Below are 14,803 nucleotides of genomic sequence, written 5' to 3'. Positions count from 1 at the left end.
TCACAATAATAAAAATCAATTGATGAATAATACTTTCCTTCATGGACACGTAACTGCAATCCCCTTTTAGGTTGTTACACTTTTTGGCTGGTGAGTGTTTAACACAGCTCTTGCGTCAATGCTGGAAGTAACGCGTTTACAAGGCAACGGAACACCAGTTCGTAAACGGCCGCAGCACATTTAACAAAGTGTCCGAAGTGCTCAGCGCTTTCTGCATGCATAACTTCTGGTAGTGAGGCAGGAACTGCTCTGGTAAACGCCCACTAGCCACAAAGTAGTACCATCTGAAAGGGATTTGTGTCCCAGCATCTGGGTGCCAATAACTTTTAGGGATCAGCCATTTATTCAGTGGCTGCGTAGTGTTGTTGGCCCAGCCCTGGAAACCAGGTTCTAATTAATTTCTTTGCATTCATTAACTCTGATAATAGTGAAGATATTTGCAATGTGACGCCTTGCAAAATCCTTTTTTTTTTTTTTTGGAATGCTTTACCATGTAAGATGGTCCCATTAAATTAAAGCCGGCATCTCCTGAAACTCTCTCCTTTATTAGTCATTTATTAAACACACGGTTAAGTTAGTGCCTTTGGAGGCAGAAAGGTCCAGTGGAGGAGAGCACTGTGAGCAGTCAGCGTGTCACAAGAGGCCTGGCTCTCCTCCCGCACCGCCCCGCTCAGCCTCCTGTGACAAATCAGGATGGAGAGCGGCGGTGCTGGGGCAGAGACAGTCTCCGTAGGCTGAGCTGGCAGTGTGGGGGAGGAGACAGCTGTCAAAATAGACCAAGCTCTCCTCCCCGCACCGCCGCTCCGTATCCTGTCACAGCGAGTCAGGATGGAGAGCCGGTACAAGCAGTCAGCGATCAGTGATCGATGACTGCTTGTAAATAATTGAGGACAGAGTATGTTTACTTTGTCCCCAATTATGAATGAATAGGAAGTGATCTACATCACTTCCTGTTTATTCATGATTGTGGATACAGCAAACATACTATCTCCACAAGTTATGAATGAACAGGAACACTTCTTCTAGAGGACTCCTGTTCATTATAACAGGACTGCAGAAAAAGAGATTGGAGGACACAGTCCTCAATCTCTTCTATTTTGGATATATTATAAAAGGGATATTTCCCCAGAGCCCCCGATAGTAAAGTTAAAGAATAAAAATATTCCTAAAAAATAAATAAAATATTTAAAAATTAAAAAGGTTAGGAAAAAGAACTTTTCGGTTTCAGCCGAATTTTTTTTTAGTTGTTTTTGGTTTCAAATTTTCATTTTAGTGCACCTCTAGTTCTTAACTATGTAACAGCATGCAAGTTAATTACATGTGGAAGTAACATTTACTTGAAGATTACATTCTTGTAAATGTTAAAATACTACCTGAAATATTTACTAGCTGAAAATTTCTGATTTTAGATTCCTTTGCCATGTGTACTGTAGAATTTTTAGTATAAAGATTTTAAGTTTTGCTGTTCATCTCTCTGGACAGAGCCCACAGTACGTGCCGAACTCATGGAACAAGTGCCTCACCTTGCAATGTTCTGTCAAGAGAACAGGCCTACCATTCCCCATGCTTTCTCCAAATACCTTCTACCCATTGTAGTGCGATATCTCGCTGACCAAAATAACCAGGTTCGTTTTGTAGTATATTTTATTTCAAGTATGTCGACTTTTCCTTTTCTTTTTTTGAAAGATGTTTTATTTTATAAATATTTTCAGTACAAACAAACCAGGTCAACAATAAAGTTTGGCTATTGAAGCAACATACTTCTGTGTGTACTTTCACTCATGCTCACACTCGCACACTGGTCTCTGTCTACTGAACCCAAAACTCTAATATAAAGAAGTCAAAATACATTAATACACTTTCAGCACTTTTTAGTTCAAAGCCTTTCTTAAGTCGGTTTAATTCATATACTAGAATTGGAACTGTTGGTAACCATGACCCCCCCTCACTGTAATGCGATTTAGGATGGTTTTTATGTACAAAGTGGTTGGGTTCTTCGACTCAACTAAAATTACCTCTCTGGCATAAAAGAACATGGCCATAATAGTTGTGTGAGGTGTTTCCATCATATGATTTGGTATAGTAAACCAGAGGTAGAAATTTGGTAGGTAAGGCAGATCAAAGCCCAGAGTCTGTATCAATAGCTGGTGTATTTGTTGCCAGTAAGGTGATATTTGAACACAAGACCAGACTTTTTTTTTTTTTTTCTTCAGTGTTTGTGACCAGTATTACAATAATTGGGATTTGCATTGTGTTATGCACACAGCTTTTCATTCACATTCGACATTTACACCTTTCATGGTGCCTGTTTGCCTTGCTTCAATAATCATTAGCTTTCTGTTTTGTTTAGCGGTACATATTTTAATGGTACCAAATTCAAAATCAATACAGTTTTTGTTTTGCTTCAATAATATCCATATTTTTGTTATACCGCAAAAAAACAAAAGTTTGTTTACCTAGCTGTGTCTGTGATTTGTTCCTGTGGCTTCCCAATAACTGTTGCTGGAGTTTGTATGTATTTGGTGGAATAATCTAATCATAATTTATTAGAAATCTGACTCAATCTTTTCTTCCCAGTTTGATTATATGTCACCGTTTCAGGTCCGAAAGACCAGCCAGGCAGCATTGCTAGTGCTACTTGAGCAGGAGCTTATAGAGAGATCGGATGTAGAGACTAAAGTATGTCCAGTGCTCATAGATCTAACTGCTCCAGACAGCAATGATGATGTCAAGACCGAAGCTGTGGCGGTGAGTTTCAGCCATTCTGCGTTCTGACTTGAGCGTTGTCAGTTAATGCCACCGAAACATATGGTTGAATGGTTTTGTATGTATTAATGTAGCTGTTCTGTATTGTTGGATGCAAAATAGACCCCTAGGTTATTCTCACCATTTTAAAATATATTCTTTGTTTTTATGTTTTTTATATGGCATATTGATTTAAGTGAACCTTTAAGAAATAATAATTTTAAAGCTACCAGTATTGATTTTCAGACCTAAAGGCTGTCAGACCTGTAAAATAGGCAGTTGTTTGTGTACAAACTTTTGTACTTTAAAGCTTAATGCAGGTCTAGAGGACGCTGGAGACACTGTAATGCCCAAACCTCAGATATCTGAATGAAATACCCAGTAATTGACGATTGCTGAAAAGACCAATACTTTTATTAGATAGAAAATTCACCATGGGGGTGGGGGAATTAAACTATAGACAAATCCGTCCAGCACCTGAACCTGGATGCCACTTATAGGGAATCGCGGCTACCATATTATAGCTCATAAGATGGATAAAGCCAGCACCCCATAGTGAGCCTTAGTCTGAGGGCTCAACAAAACAAGTGACAAAGAAAAAGTGCTGGAAACATGACCCTCCACATGGCTCACACCAAAAAAGTGCCACTTTCTAGGTGCCTGTTTTAATTAGTGCTTCTTGGGACAAATGAATACCAGTTCATTAATTGTTGTGTGGTAGTGGTCCAGCAGATTCAAATACACTTACTCCTGGATGCCCAAACATTTTGGTGTAAATCTGAGGCAGTCTTCCACTGGGCTCACCCTAAATTTCTCCTTATCTTCTCTCCTCTCCTTCTGCATTGCTGCACCTTACTGAACGTCCATTCACATCCCACTCTCTTCTCCCTCCTGCAGAGCTAATCCTTGCTGCAGGATAATGGTGCATATCATAGAACTGTTTTCAAATTGGAACACTGGCACGAGTGCTTCATTATTTTGGTGCACTTGATCGGATATTTATTGAAACTGTTGCATATCACTTTTAACTTGATTTGGTGCAGCTGGTACAACACAACAAAGCACTTGTCTTATAACATTGTTAATCTGGCGCACATAAAATGCACCAATATTCACACCACAAAACTGACCTGTTTCCATTTAATCTCCTCCATAATCACCATGGCATCCTCTGTTGCATGACATCCGTATCTAATTTATAATTGCCACGGTTGGTAAAAAAATAATTATGAAATCAAGAGAGAATGTGTTGATAAAGGGAGCACATAGAGCAGTAAAGGCCTCGCAGAAGTTGTAATCCTTTTCTACTGTATCCAAAAGTCTTAGAATTCTCTGAGCTTTAATGATTACAAACAAGATGGAAACTGCTGCCTTTGTCATTGACACTGACAAATATGTAATGCTGTCAATTACTGATCCGTTCAATAGGAAAATTCAGAGTGGAGTTGTTAATCACATATAAATTTAGCCTGTCCCCTTTTTTACCAGTGGAAGTAGAAGCCACAACAAATCTAAAAGTGACAGGTAACTAAATTATGCCTGTTTCTCTCTGGAGTCTATACTTCTTTTAATTATATTGTTTATAATTAAAACATTTTTTTTTTTTTTTCTCTTTTTTTTAGTTTACTGAGCTAGGTAACACGTAACACATTTTGTGGTTTACTCAAACATTTTAGTTTCACCTTGCAATGTTCTGTTAGCCATTGGTTGACCTTGTAGTTTGTTTATTTTTATACTAATTTCTAGTCATGTGGGGAATTGTAGTGTTTACAACTATATAAAGCAGTCTGTAGTTATCAATGGTATGATGTGCAGTGTTGGGCTGCTTGGCTCACTCGCACTCTCTATAATGATTAGGCAGTCCCTGCCTAGAAGCATGCATGTCCTGAGCCATAGTGGACCCTACTGGGGGAAAATTAATACAGCTTTCTAAGCTATAAATGGCCATATCCAAATGGATATGGTTACTGTTTGCTGGTAATTGTGATCGGCCCTGTGTTATAGTAAATATGCATATTCTCTTTCTTTAGATAATGTGTAAAATGGCGTCAATGGTGGGTAAGGATATAACAGAAAGGTTAATCCTTCCAAGGTTTTGTGAGATGTGTTGTGACTGCAGGATGTTCCATGTCCGCAAGGTAAGTTAATTCATCATAGTGTAGAAACTTTCCTTTCTGTCATGTGCCTATTTTAATACCCGGGACTCTGAACACTTCAGTATGCATACAGTGACCAATATTTACATTATTTTATAAGCGGTTACCCTCATTTTAGGGGGACACCATACTCACCATTTTGTTGTCTGCGTTATTCTATCAAATGTTTTATGGTTTCTCCTACCTGTGTATAAAATAGTACTGTTACTTAAAAACAATCCAGAGTATACCTTTCGCTACTTTTATTCAATTACAGTAAGTCCCCTACATACAAACATTCAAGTTGCGAACTTTCAAAGATATGAACATGCGTTCGCAAGTCCAGTCATGTAAGGTCACGTGCCTGACATACATTGTCTCGTGTGTGCGCTTTTGTGTACTTTACTGTACAATATTGTATAGAGTACAGTAGTACAGTATCTTTATTTCATGTGTCCGGAAGCGAGCATAAAAGCAGCATTGATGTAGCTTGGCACCTAGGCTAACTTTGTTAGACTCACAAACAAATTCGACTTAAGAACACGCTCTCAGAACGGAAGCCGTTTGTAAGTAGGGGACTCACTGTAGTTATTTGAAAAGTTACAAAGTTTTTCATTTTTTTTTTTTTTTTTTGTAACAGAATAGAAAAAGGGAAAACAATATGTAAAGCATATTTATCAGTTGACAAGGAACAATATGTTTGATATCTGTGAGCAGATCACATTATAAATAGACAAGTAGAAGTCAGGAGAAAATGTATATAACAAGAGCAGCAAACACAGGCATTATGGCATCTTTTAGGGCTAAATATTCATCTGAGACTGATAGAACATTGTAATAACAGCAGTCATCTACACATATGGTCAGAGATGTGTTTCATTCTCCTATCGAAACATAAATATCAGCTTTGCCAATATAAACCAGGCACTACTACAAATAGTTTGAAAAGCATATAAAAGCAGGTACTTGCTACTTTAGTTTATTATCTTGAGAACCTTGGTAGCTAAGGCACCCATTATGCAGAAACCCTCTCCTCCTTGCCTGCATGAAGCTTCCCTCCTTTGGCTTATTGTATTAAGAAAGGCAGGGAGGTGTGTCACAGCTGGATACAGCCATCACATATAGGGTACAGTTGAGTTAGGGGGCACTTTTGGGGTATCATGGTAATATCCTGGCATGTGCAAACACCTATTAGGTGTGTGCTTTTATAGAGTTATATTGGTGGAAGCATTTGGATGCAAGTTTTTAGCAGGATTAAAGTGTGTCAAGAGAGACCATTTCCAGTCTTTGCTGGGAACAGTGCTTTTCCATTTTAGTCAGTTCCTTGTATATGGAAATCTGGCACCCACCGTGCCAGTTCTTGTAGTGTTTCCTGACACTTGTAAAAGTGCTTTCAAGACTTGTTTATTCTAAGGATTCAGCAAACAAAAGTGGACTTATCGTTAAAAATACACTGCAGACAAATTAGTAGGCTAAAGTTTTTGAGTTAAATATTATTTGGATTTGTGGGATTTTTTTTTTTTTAAATACATTTTATGTTCCAAGCATGTAATGTAGTGAGAAAGTTTGTCAGCATTCTGTCGCATATATACAGTAGTTACAATTTGCACATAAAATCAAGAACCTAAAATGTTAAATACAACTTTTTTAATCTTCATGTAAATGTTTTTAAAAAAAAACTGATAGTTACGGGTCCACTTTGGTGCTTCTGCTTGGTTACTAGAAGCTGAAAGGAAAGTTGTGAAGGATAGAATGTCTTTGAGCTTCAGAAGGGTCTCCCGTCCCCCCTATAGTACTCCCTTTTGAGATGAGCCATGTTGACAAGTGTCTTATTTGTGTTGCTTTCTCCTCTTCCTCCTACTTCTCTTCCACAAAAGCTTAGTGTAGTTGAATGTTTGTGTCCAAGGCAGTTCACCAGGACAGTAACGGGAGTAAAAAGAAGTTCTAACCTTCCACATTTTCATAATAAATATGCGTTTTGATGTGTTGGAGGATGTTTCTTAAAAATCCTCTGTAATCTATATGTACCCCTCTGATTCTGCACAAAACTAATAAAACCGATTATTGAAAAATATATACATTTTGGCTGGAATTAAACTTTAAATTAAGTGAATTAAAGTGCTGAAGGAAAAGTAAGATTGCTTTTTTTCTTTTTGTGAGGTGAACAGGGAAAGGCTAAGGCCCCGTTCACATGTAGCGAATTATCGCCGCGATATCGCGAGAAGTTGCCAGCCAATGCTATTCAATGGAGCTGTCTTAACTCCATGTCGCTCGTCGCAAGTCGCTTCTACCGGACCCTTTTTTCGGCGGATTTTGCGCGATTTTGCTTTTTTTCTATGGAGCCCGACGGAGAAGGTCGCGCTACCGTCGCTGGAACGTCGCCCCGAAAGTCGCGCTATCCCGGCTGTGCGGATCCGCTGCAAAAGGTATGTCGCTATGTGTGAATGGGGTCTTACTTAAAATGAAATGAAGGCCCCATTCACACGAGAATCGGCCGGCACGTACAGCTCCGCGGCCATATGCCCCCCTACGCTCACCTCAAGTGCACGTCCATGCGGGTGAGTGTTTCCTGGCTCAGACGCAGACAGGATCCATCCTGTCAGCGTACGAGTACGCTCTCCCGCACCCGCACGGACGTGCACTTGAGGTGAGCGTAGGGGGGCATATAGCCGCGTAGTCCCATAGAGAAGGACAGGGGCTGTGTACTAATCACACGCAGCACCTGTCCTTCCCAGGAGCTGCCGGATATGGCCGTGCACGGAGCTGTACGTGCCGGCCGATTCCCGTGTGAATGGGGCCTTGGGATCATCTCAAACCTGAAGACAATATGAATATAATACTGTGTTGAATAACTGATTTCTTTTAGAAGGTAGTATCTCCAACTTCTTCTCCTGGACCCAGTACAGTTACATTGTATTTTCAGTTACCATGAGCTATTGTGAGGTCCCACAGTATGCCCGGATATTTGGGACTTCTAAACTGCACTTTTAAAATTAACTTAGTAGAGATTGTTTTAAATATGGATTCCAGATATTCTATTTGAACTAAACCTTGACATATCTTGGACTGAAAAATAAATGAATTTAGGAAAAACTTACTACAAGTATTGCAATGATCTGTCCAAACAGGGAACACTTTGTTTTCTCCTTATGACAGCTGTAATAATTGGATCCAGGCAGTTAGATTCTTTGCTCTTTAAGATGTACTTTTTTTCATTCTAGGTATGTGCAGCCAATTTTGGTGATATATGCAGCGTAGTTGGACAGGAAGCAACAGAGAAGATGCTGGTAAGTTGTGCACTCTTTGGAGATCCACTTGTGTGTGGCCATAGCATGTCTAGAAATTTATTTTCAGTGTTTTAGCGTGGGTGGTCATTAAAGTGGGTACATGTTAGTTTGTGTGGGGGTTTAAGGTGCATTGGGCCAGCACACTAAGGAGACTTAGGGTATACAAGCTTCGAGTTTCAGCACCCTTCTGCCCAGCATTTCTCGATCAGCTCATCAAATTTGCCAGTTTTCAAATAATCGGCTGAACGGAGCTGGTGGCCATTCAGCTTTTTTTTGCTGTATTTTGGCAACCGCTGTCAGAATACAAAGCATACAGCGGGGATTCCACAATCAATGCTTGTAAGTGTTATTGGAGGAATGGTTCTATTTTGTTTTATTTTTTTCGTTGAGCCCCATGGGTTGAATGGAAAATATAGAACCATGTATAACTGGCTTTAGAGCTAAAGCAGGATCTACCTCATCAGCTAGAGCCTGCTATGTAAAAGGGTTGCTCTTGGTTTTCTGGATTCAGCTTGCATTGTCTGAAGCAGATGTCAGCAGTGATGGTCTCTGTTTCATGTTGCAGATTTGCTTTAACTGAAGTTTTAAATGACTGTGTATCCTAATGTGTTATTTCTATGTCTTCCAGCTGCCTCGATTTTTCCAGCTTTGTTCTGACAATGTATGGGGTGTGCGGAAGGCTTGTGCTGAGTGCTTCATGGCAGTGTCCTGTGCGACTTCGCAAGAACTCCGGCGGACCAAGCTTTCTTCTCTCTTTATTAACTTAATCAGTGACCCATCTAGATGGGTATGCATGACCTATTATTTCACAATGTTTTAACATATCAGCGGCTTATTTAGTAGGCCTTATTGAAAATCTGTAGACAAGAATGTATTTGTTTCCCATGGCATCAAAAATGTTAAGATGTTGGGTATAAGAAATGTTCTCATCTGAACTTTAAATGACAGATGAATATGGGCAACACCAGCGTGCCAGTTATGGTCAGTTTAAAGTGTATTAACAGAGCCGGGAAAGGTTAAGTTTCCTGTCTGATTTTACTACTATCTAGGGCTCAATTGGAAAGATTTTTCCCTTACTTCCTCTTCAGCTGTCAACTGTTTCACCAGGCAGAAAATGAGGGGGAATCTCCAACAGCAAAACAGATGTTAAAAAATGCTTTATTTAAACACACTAAGGGGAGGGCTAGTACCCCTGTCAGGCAGTGAAAGAAAATTTGCAACAGAGACGGAAATAAAAATCTGCTGAAACCATTGGAAGGAAGGGAAAATCTTTCTAATGGAATCCCCAATGTCGGTAAAACCTGACAGAAGATCTAACTCTATCCAAAACAAAGCAAAAAGGTTTTAGCTGGATATAATTTTTAGGGGGCCTATTTATAAATTATTTTTTTCTTTTTAAATAGTTTTTATTGACGTTTTTAGGGAGGTTCAAGTGCATAGCAAAATAGATGTGTAAACACTTTAGAAAACACAAATAAGGTAAGCAAGTAGTAATAGATGATGCATATTGTATAGTGTTTAGAAGAAGGCAAATTTGGTGGAGGAGACATTTTTAAAGAACTTCATGTTCACATTTGATACATTAGGCTTTCTCTATGTGAGAGACTGCAAGACATGTGCAATGGGCGTGTTTGTGATTACCTTTTATTGCATTGCATCAGTAGAGCAAAAACTTATCCCTGACTGCATGTTTACTGGCGGAAGGGAATGGGGTGGACCGCCGTGCTACAGCTATGCCAGGATATGTTTTAGTTCCTGGGGACCGGAGCATTTTTGCTATGTGTTTAACCATATTTCCATCTTGCTCATGCATTATACCTACACATATTATATACCATTTTTAAAGGACAAAATGGCCTTTAATTTGTGACATATATGCATATATAAATTCTTTTTCATAAAAAAAAAAATGAAAAAAAATTTTTTCACAGCTTTGGCAATAATAACGTGTACATAATTAGTGTAGCTCATGGAAAGTAATTCATAATTCTTTAATTTTTCCTGATTTTATAGGGCATATTATATGTCTGGGATTTCAGTTTATTTTGGGAGTTATAGTTCGCAAAATACAAAGAGTGAAATACTATTTGTTTTATTTACAGGGGCTTTGATACTTCGTATCTCTGAGGAGAATACTTCATTCTCCTCAGAGATACTTTGTATTTTGTAACATACAAGCCAGCTACCCGCTTACAAAACACAGTGAGCAGCTGCCGACTGTGTGACTGTCACGGCTCTGGGATCACAGTGATCAGCTCTCACTGTGATCACAGGATTGTGACCAACTAATCTGCACTTGGGGGTCTGCCTCGGACACCGAGGGACCCATAAACAGCAGTAACTCAATGAGCTGCATGTCCCTTCACAGACCAGCGATCATTGTACTGAATGTCGGGATTATCCGGTCACCGGTCGTTAATAAACTGAACAATCGTGACAAGATAATTCTGTCATTGGTCGGGAAGGGGTTAAGTTGCATTTTCAGTGAACTAAGCAGACTTTTTATATTTGAGGACAAAAGAAAGCATTTTACTGAATAGAATCAGTAGAATGCTGAATGATTTAAATGGAGTTGCCCTTAACATTTAAATATTTTAAGTACATATTCTGAAGACATAAGGCTCAATTCACAAAGCTAAAGCACCAGCAGAAGGTTTCTTATTTTCAGAAAAGTTACCTACTTTTTAGCTGAAGCCAATGGCATTTGAAATTTATGGTAACCTGGCTAAAAATAGATTCTTATCCTTGTGTAAAGCCTTGGCATCATTACCATTGGCAGACCTGGAAAGTCATAACAATTTTGGTGATTATGGCTTGTTTCTTAGGTACGCCAAGCTGCCTTTCAATCCCTTGGGCCTTTTATAGCAACGTTTGCAAACCCATCCAGCTCTGGTCAGTATTTCAAGGAAGAAGAATGTAACAACAGCAAGGATGGAAAACAAAGTGAAGCTGCTGAGAGGTATGTGAATCATTTTATTGCCAAATGCTTTGAATTAAACCGTGACCTCAGAATGTTCATATAAACTGTGGTTGGATCTTTAGAACAAGAAAAACTGACACACTGCTTGCTCTTGTTTTCACTTTTGTTACAATTTTTACATGTCACTGTTTAAACTATAGTGATGTAATGTTATATTAGTAGCTGTAGTACTAACAAAAGAGTACCTAGTCAAAGGACATATGAAAGAGATATGGACGCACGCACGGACACGCACAGGCACACACTCTCTACTGTGCAAACGTTTTAGGCAGCACACTGTTTTTGAAGGAACTCGGGAGGTGGGTTGTTCCAAAGACCTTGGAGAACTAACCACATATCTTCTGTGGATGTAGGCTGCCTCAAATCCTCAGATGTTGAGATTGGGGCTCTGTGGGGGCCCAACCATCACTTCCAGGACTCCTTGTTCTTCTTTACACTGAAGATACACTATATTACCAAAAGTATTGGGACACCCCTCCAAATCATTGGATTCAGGTTTTCCGTGAAATTCCTTGCTACTAAATATTCCGCGGTAAACTGTTAGTGGTATTATAACAAAGTGGAAGCAACTGGGAACAACAGGAACTCAGCCACGAAGTGGTAGGCCAAAATGACGTAAAATGACAGAGCGGGGTCAGCGCATGCTGGAGTGCACAGTGTGCATAAGTCGCCAACTGTCAAGTCAATAGCTACAGACCTCTAAACTTCGTGTGGCCTTCAGATTGGCACAACAACAGTGCGTAGAGAGCTTCATGGAATGGGTTTCCATGGCCAGGCAGCTGCATCCAAGCCTTACATCACCAAGTGCAATGCAAAGCATCGGATGCAGTGGTGTAAAGCACGCGCCACTGAACTCTAGAGAAGTGGAGGCGTGTTCTCTGGAGTGACAAATCACGCTTCTCTGTCTGGCAATCCGATGGACGTATCTGGGTTTGGCGGTTGCTAGGAGAACGGTACTTGCCTGACTGCATTGCGCCAAACGTAAAGTTTGGTGGAGGGGGGATTATGGTGTGGGTTTGTTTTTCAGGGATTGGGCTTGGCCCCTTAGTTCCAGTGAAGGGAACTCTTAAGGCATCAGCATACCAAGACATTTTGGACAATTTCATGCTCCCAACTTTGTGGGAACAGTTTGGGGATGGCCCCTTCCTGTTCCAACATGACTGTGCACCAGTGCACAAAGCAAGCTCCATAAAGACATGGATGAGCGAGTTTGGGGTGCAGATCTTTTCTGGCCTGCATAGAGTCCTGACCTCAACCCAATAGAAGACCTTTGGGATGAATTAGAGCGGAGACTCTGAGCCCGGTCTTCTCGTCCAACATCAGTACCTGACCTCACAAATACGCTTCTGGAAGAACGGTCAAACATTCCCATACACACTCCTAAACCTTGTGGACGCCTTCCCTGAAGAGTTGAAGCTATTATAGCGTCAAAGGGTGGGCCAACTTAATATTGAACATTTATGGACTAAGACTGGGATGCCATTAAAGTTCATGTGCTTGTAAAGGCAGGCGTCCCAATACTTTTGGTAATATAGTGTAGTTCTTAATAACATTGGCTGTATGTTTGGGGTCGTTGTCCTGCGGCTCAATACATTTGGGGCCAATCACACGCCTCCCTGATGGTATGGCATGGGCGATAAGTATCTGCTTGTATTTCTCTCTGGCCAAATCTCCAACTCCATTTCCAGAAATGCAGACAGAGACTTGCAAGGAACCTCCACTATGCTTCACTGTTGCCTCCAGACACTCATTATTGTACTGCTCTCCAGCCCTTCGGCGAACAAACTGCCTCCTGCTACAACCAAATATTTTACATTTTGACTCATCAGTCCAGAGCACCTGCTGCCATTTTTCTGCAGCCTTGCGGCCAAAAAGCCATACTTCTGAAGTGAAAACTAGGCTAAGCAACTCAAATATGCATGGAAACATAGGAACTTGAAATATTTGGCTGTAGCAGGAAGCAGTTTGTTCACTGAAGAGCGGTACAATAATGAGTGCCTGCAGGAACAGTGATGCATGGTGGAGGTTCCTTGCAAGTCTGGAACTGCATTTCTGCAAATGGAGTTGAAGATTTGGTCGGGATCAATGGTGTCCACAATGCTGAGAAATACAAGCAGATACCTTTCTGTCATGCCATCAGGGAGGCATGTGATTGGCCCCAAATTTATTCTGCAGCAGGACAACGACTCCAAACATACATCCAATTTCATTGAGAACTATCTCCAGTGTAAAGAAGAACAAGAGAGTCCTGGAAGTGATTGTTTGCCCCCCCCCAAAGCCCTGAGCTCAACATCGAGTCTGTCTGGGATTACATGTAGAGACAGGAAAGATTTGAGGCAACCTACAGACATAGAAGATCTGAGGTTAGTACTCCAAGACCTTTGGAACAGCCTACCTGTCAAGTTCCTTCAAAAACTGTACAAGTGTACCTAAAAGAATTGATGCTGTTTTGAAGGCAAAGGGTGGTGACACCAAATATTGATTTGGATTTCTCTTCTATTCATTTACTTTCCATTTTGTTCATTGATAAAAATAAACTAACACTTATTTCTGAAAGCATTATTACGTTACAGCATTTCTTCACACCTGCCTAAAACTTTTGCACAGTATATATTAGGGCTGCAACTAACGATTATTTTTACAATCGATTAGTTGGCCGATTTGTTTTCAACCAGATTAAAAAAGATTAAAAGAAAAAAAAATTAAAGGAGAACTATGAGGTTGAGTGAAAATCACTCACCTCATACTTCGAGCTGACGTGTGACAATGAAACTGTCATACTTCGGCTCAATAGATCGGGAAGTGAGCGAACGCATACTGACGCTCGCTCATTTCTCGATCATGTCCCTGCAGAGAGTCGTGACTGTCATTCACGGCTCCCTGCAGGGATTCCCCCCGCTCCGATCGTCCAGCTCTGACTGGTGGAACGGACGGGGGAGGGGGCGTGTAGAGCTGGCTCTGCCTCTAGATAGGCAGAGCCAGCTGTCACTCACGCAGCTGTGTGGATCCCGACAGTAATGTCGGCATCCGTCTCTGCTGCGGCGGTCTCAGTATACCGCAAGCTGTAGCTCACGGTATATTGAGCTTTGGGTTACTGGAGGGCACTAGCATATGTCCTCCCGTGAACCTTAGGAGAACTATAGGGACAAACACTTACCCCATAGTTCTCCTTTTAAATACCATCTTTATGTACAATGAAAGACACAAATGGTGTGTAACAATGTTTACTTCAGAATAAAACTGTATGCACATTTTTTGCAATCACACTAGAGCGCATTGTTTTGCGGTACCCGCATATTCCAGTGCGGGCTATCGCACTGTGGTCGGGAGGTGCGTTTGGGGTGCCATTGCAATGAACGGCACCACAACACACATCCTGCAGCATAATTGGACAAGCCGAAACCATAGATGGACAGATAGATGGAGACCAGTTTATAGTTAGCCATGAATATTGGTCCAAGAAGTATTGCTCTCACTCTGGTGCATGTGGCAATAACTATAGCAGAGTAAAATCAAGTCTCCGGCCTTGCAAAACAGGGCTGTGCTGCATGGCAGAGCTGTGTAAATCTCGGAAATGGATGGCGAGGAATGCTCTTATTTTGTTTGTATTGTCTCTTTGCCTGTTTTCAGCAGTAGGTGATTTTACAGGCATTTGC

General features: G+C 40.7%; 1 protein-coding gene across 4 annotated transcripts in view; it reads left to right on the top strand.

Moving 5' to 3' along the window:
- Positions 1-14,803, top strand: part of PPP4R1 (protein phosphatase 4 regulatory subunit 1) — a 53,810-nt gene that overhangs the window by 18,741 nt on the left and 20,266 nt on the right. For all 4 annotated transcript variants that reach the window (XM_018553883.1, XM_018553875.1, XM_018553868.1 and 1 more), the window contains 6 exons: positions 1,483-1,625; positions 2,602-2,748; positions 4,776-4,883; positions 8,102-8,167; positions 8,796-8,954; positions 10,993-11,126. In XM_018553883.1, coding sequence (XP_018409385.1) covers positions 1,483-1,625; positions 2,602-2,748; positions 4,776-4,883; positions 8,102-8,167; positions 8,796-8,954; positions 10,993-11,126 — 757 coding nt within the window. The remainder of the gene's footprint in view (positions 1-1,482; positions 1,626-2,601; positions 2,749-4,775; positions 4,884-8,101; positions 8,168-8,795; positions 8,955-10,992; positions 11,127-14,803) is intronic.

The sequence above is a fragment of the Nanorana parkeri genome, unplaced genomic scaffold (assembly GCF_000935625.1).
Source record: "Nanorana parkeri isolate BGI_ZX_2015 unplaced genomic scaffold, ASM93562v1 scaffold7, whole genome shotgun sequence".
NCBI lineage: Eukaryota > Metazoa > Chordata > Amphibia > Anura > Dicroglossidae > Nanorana > Nanorana parkeri.
Note: the sequence above shows the minus strand (reverse complement) of the source record. Positions and strands in the feature narration are given on the sequence as shown.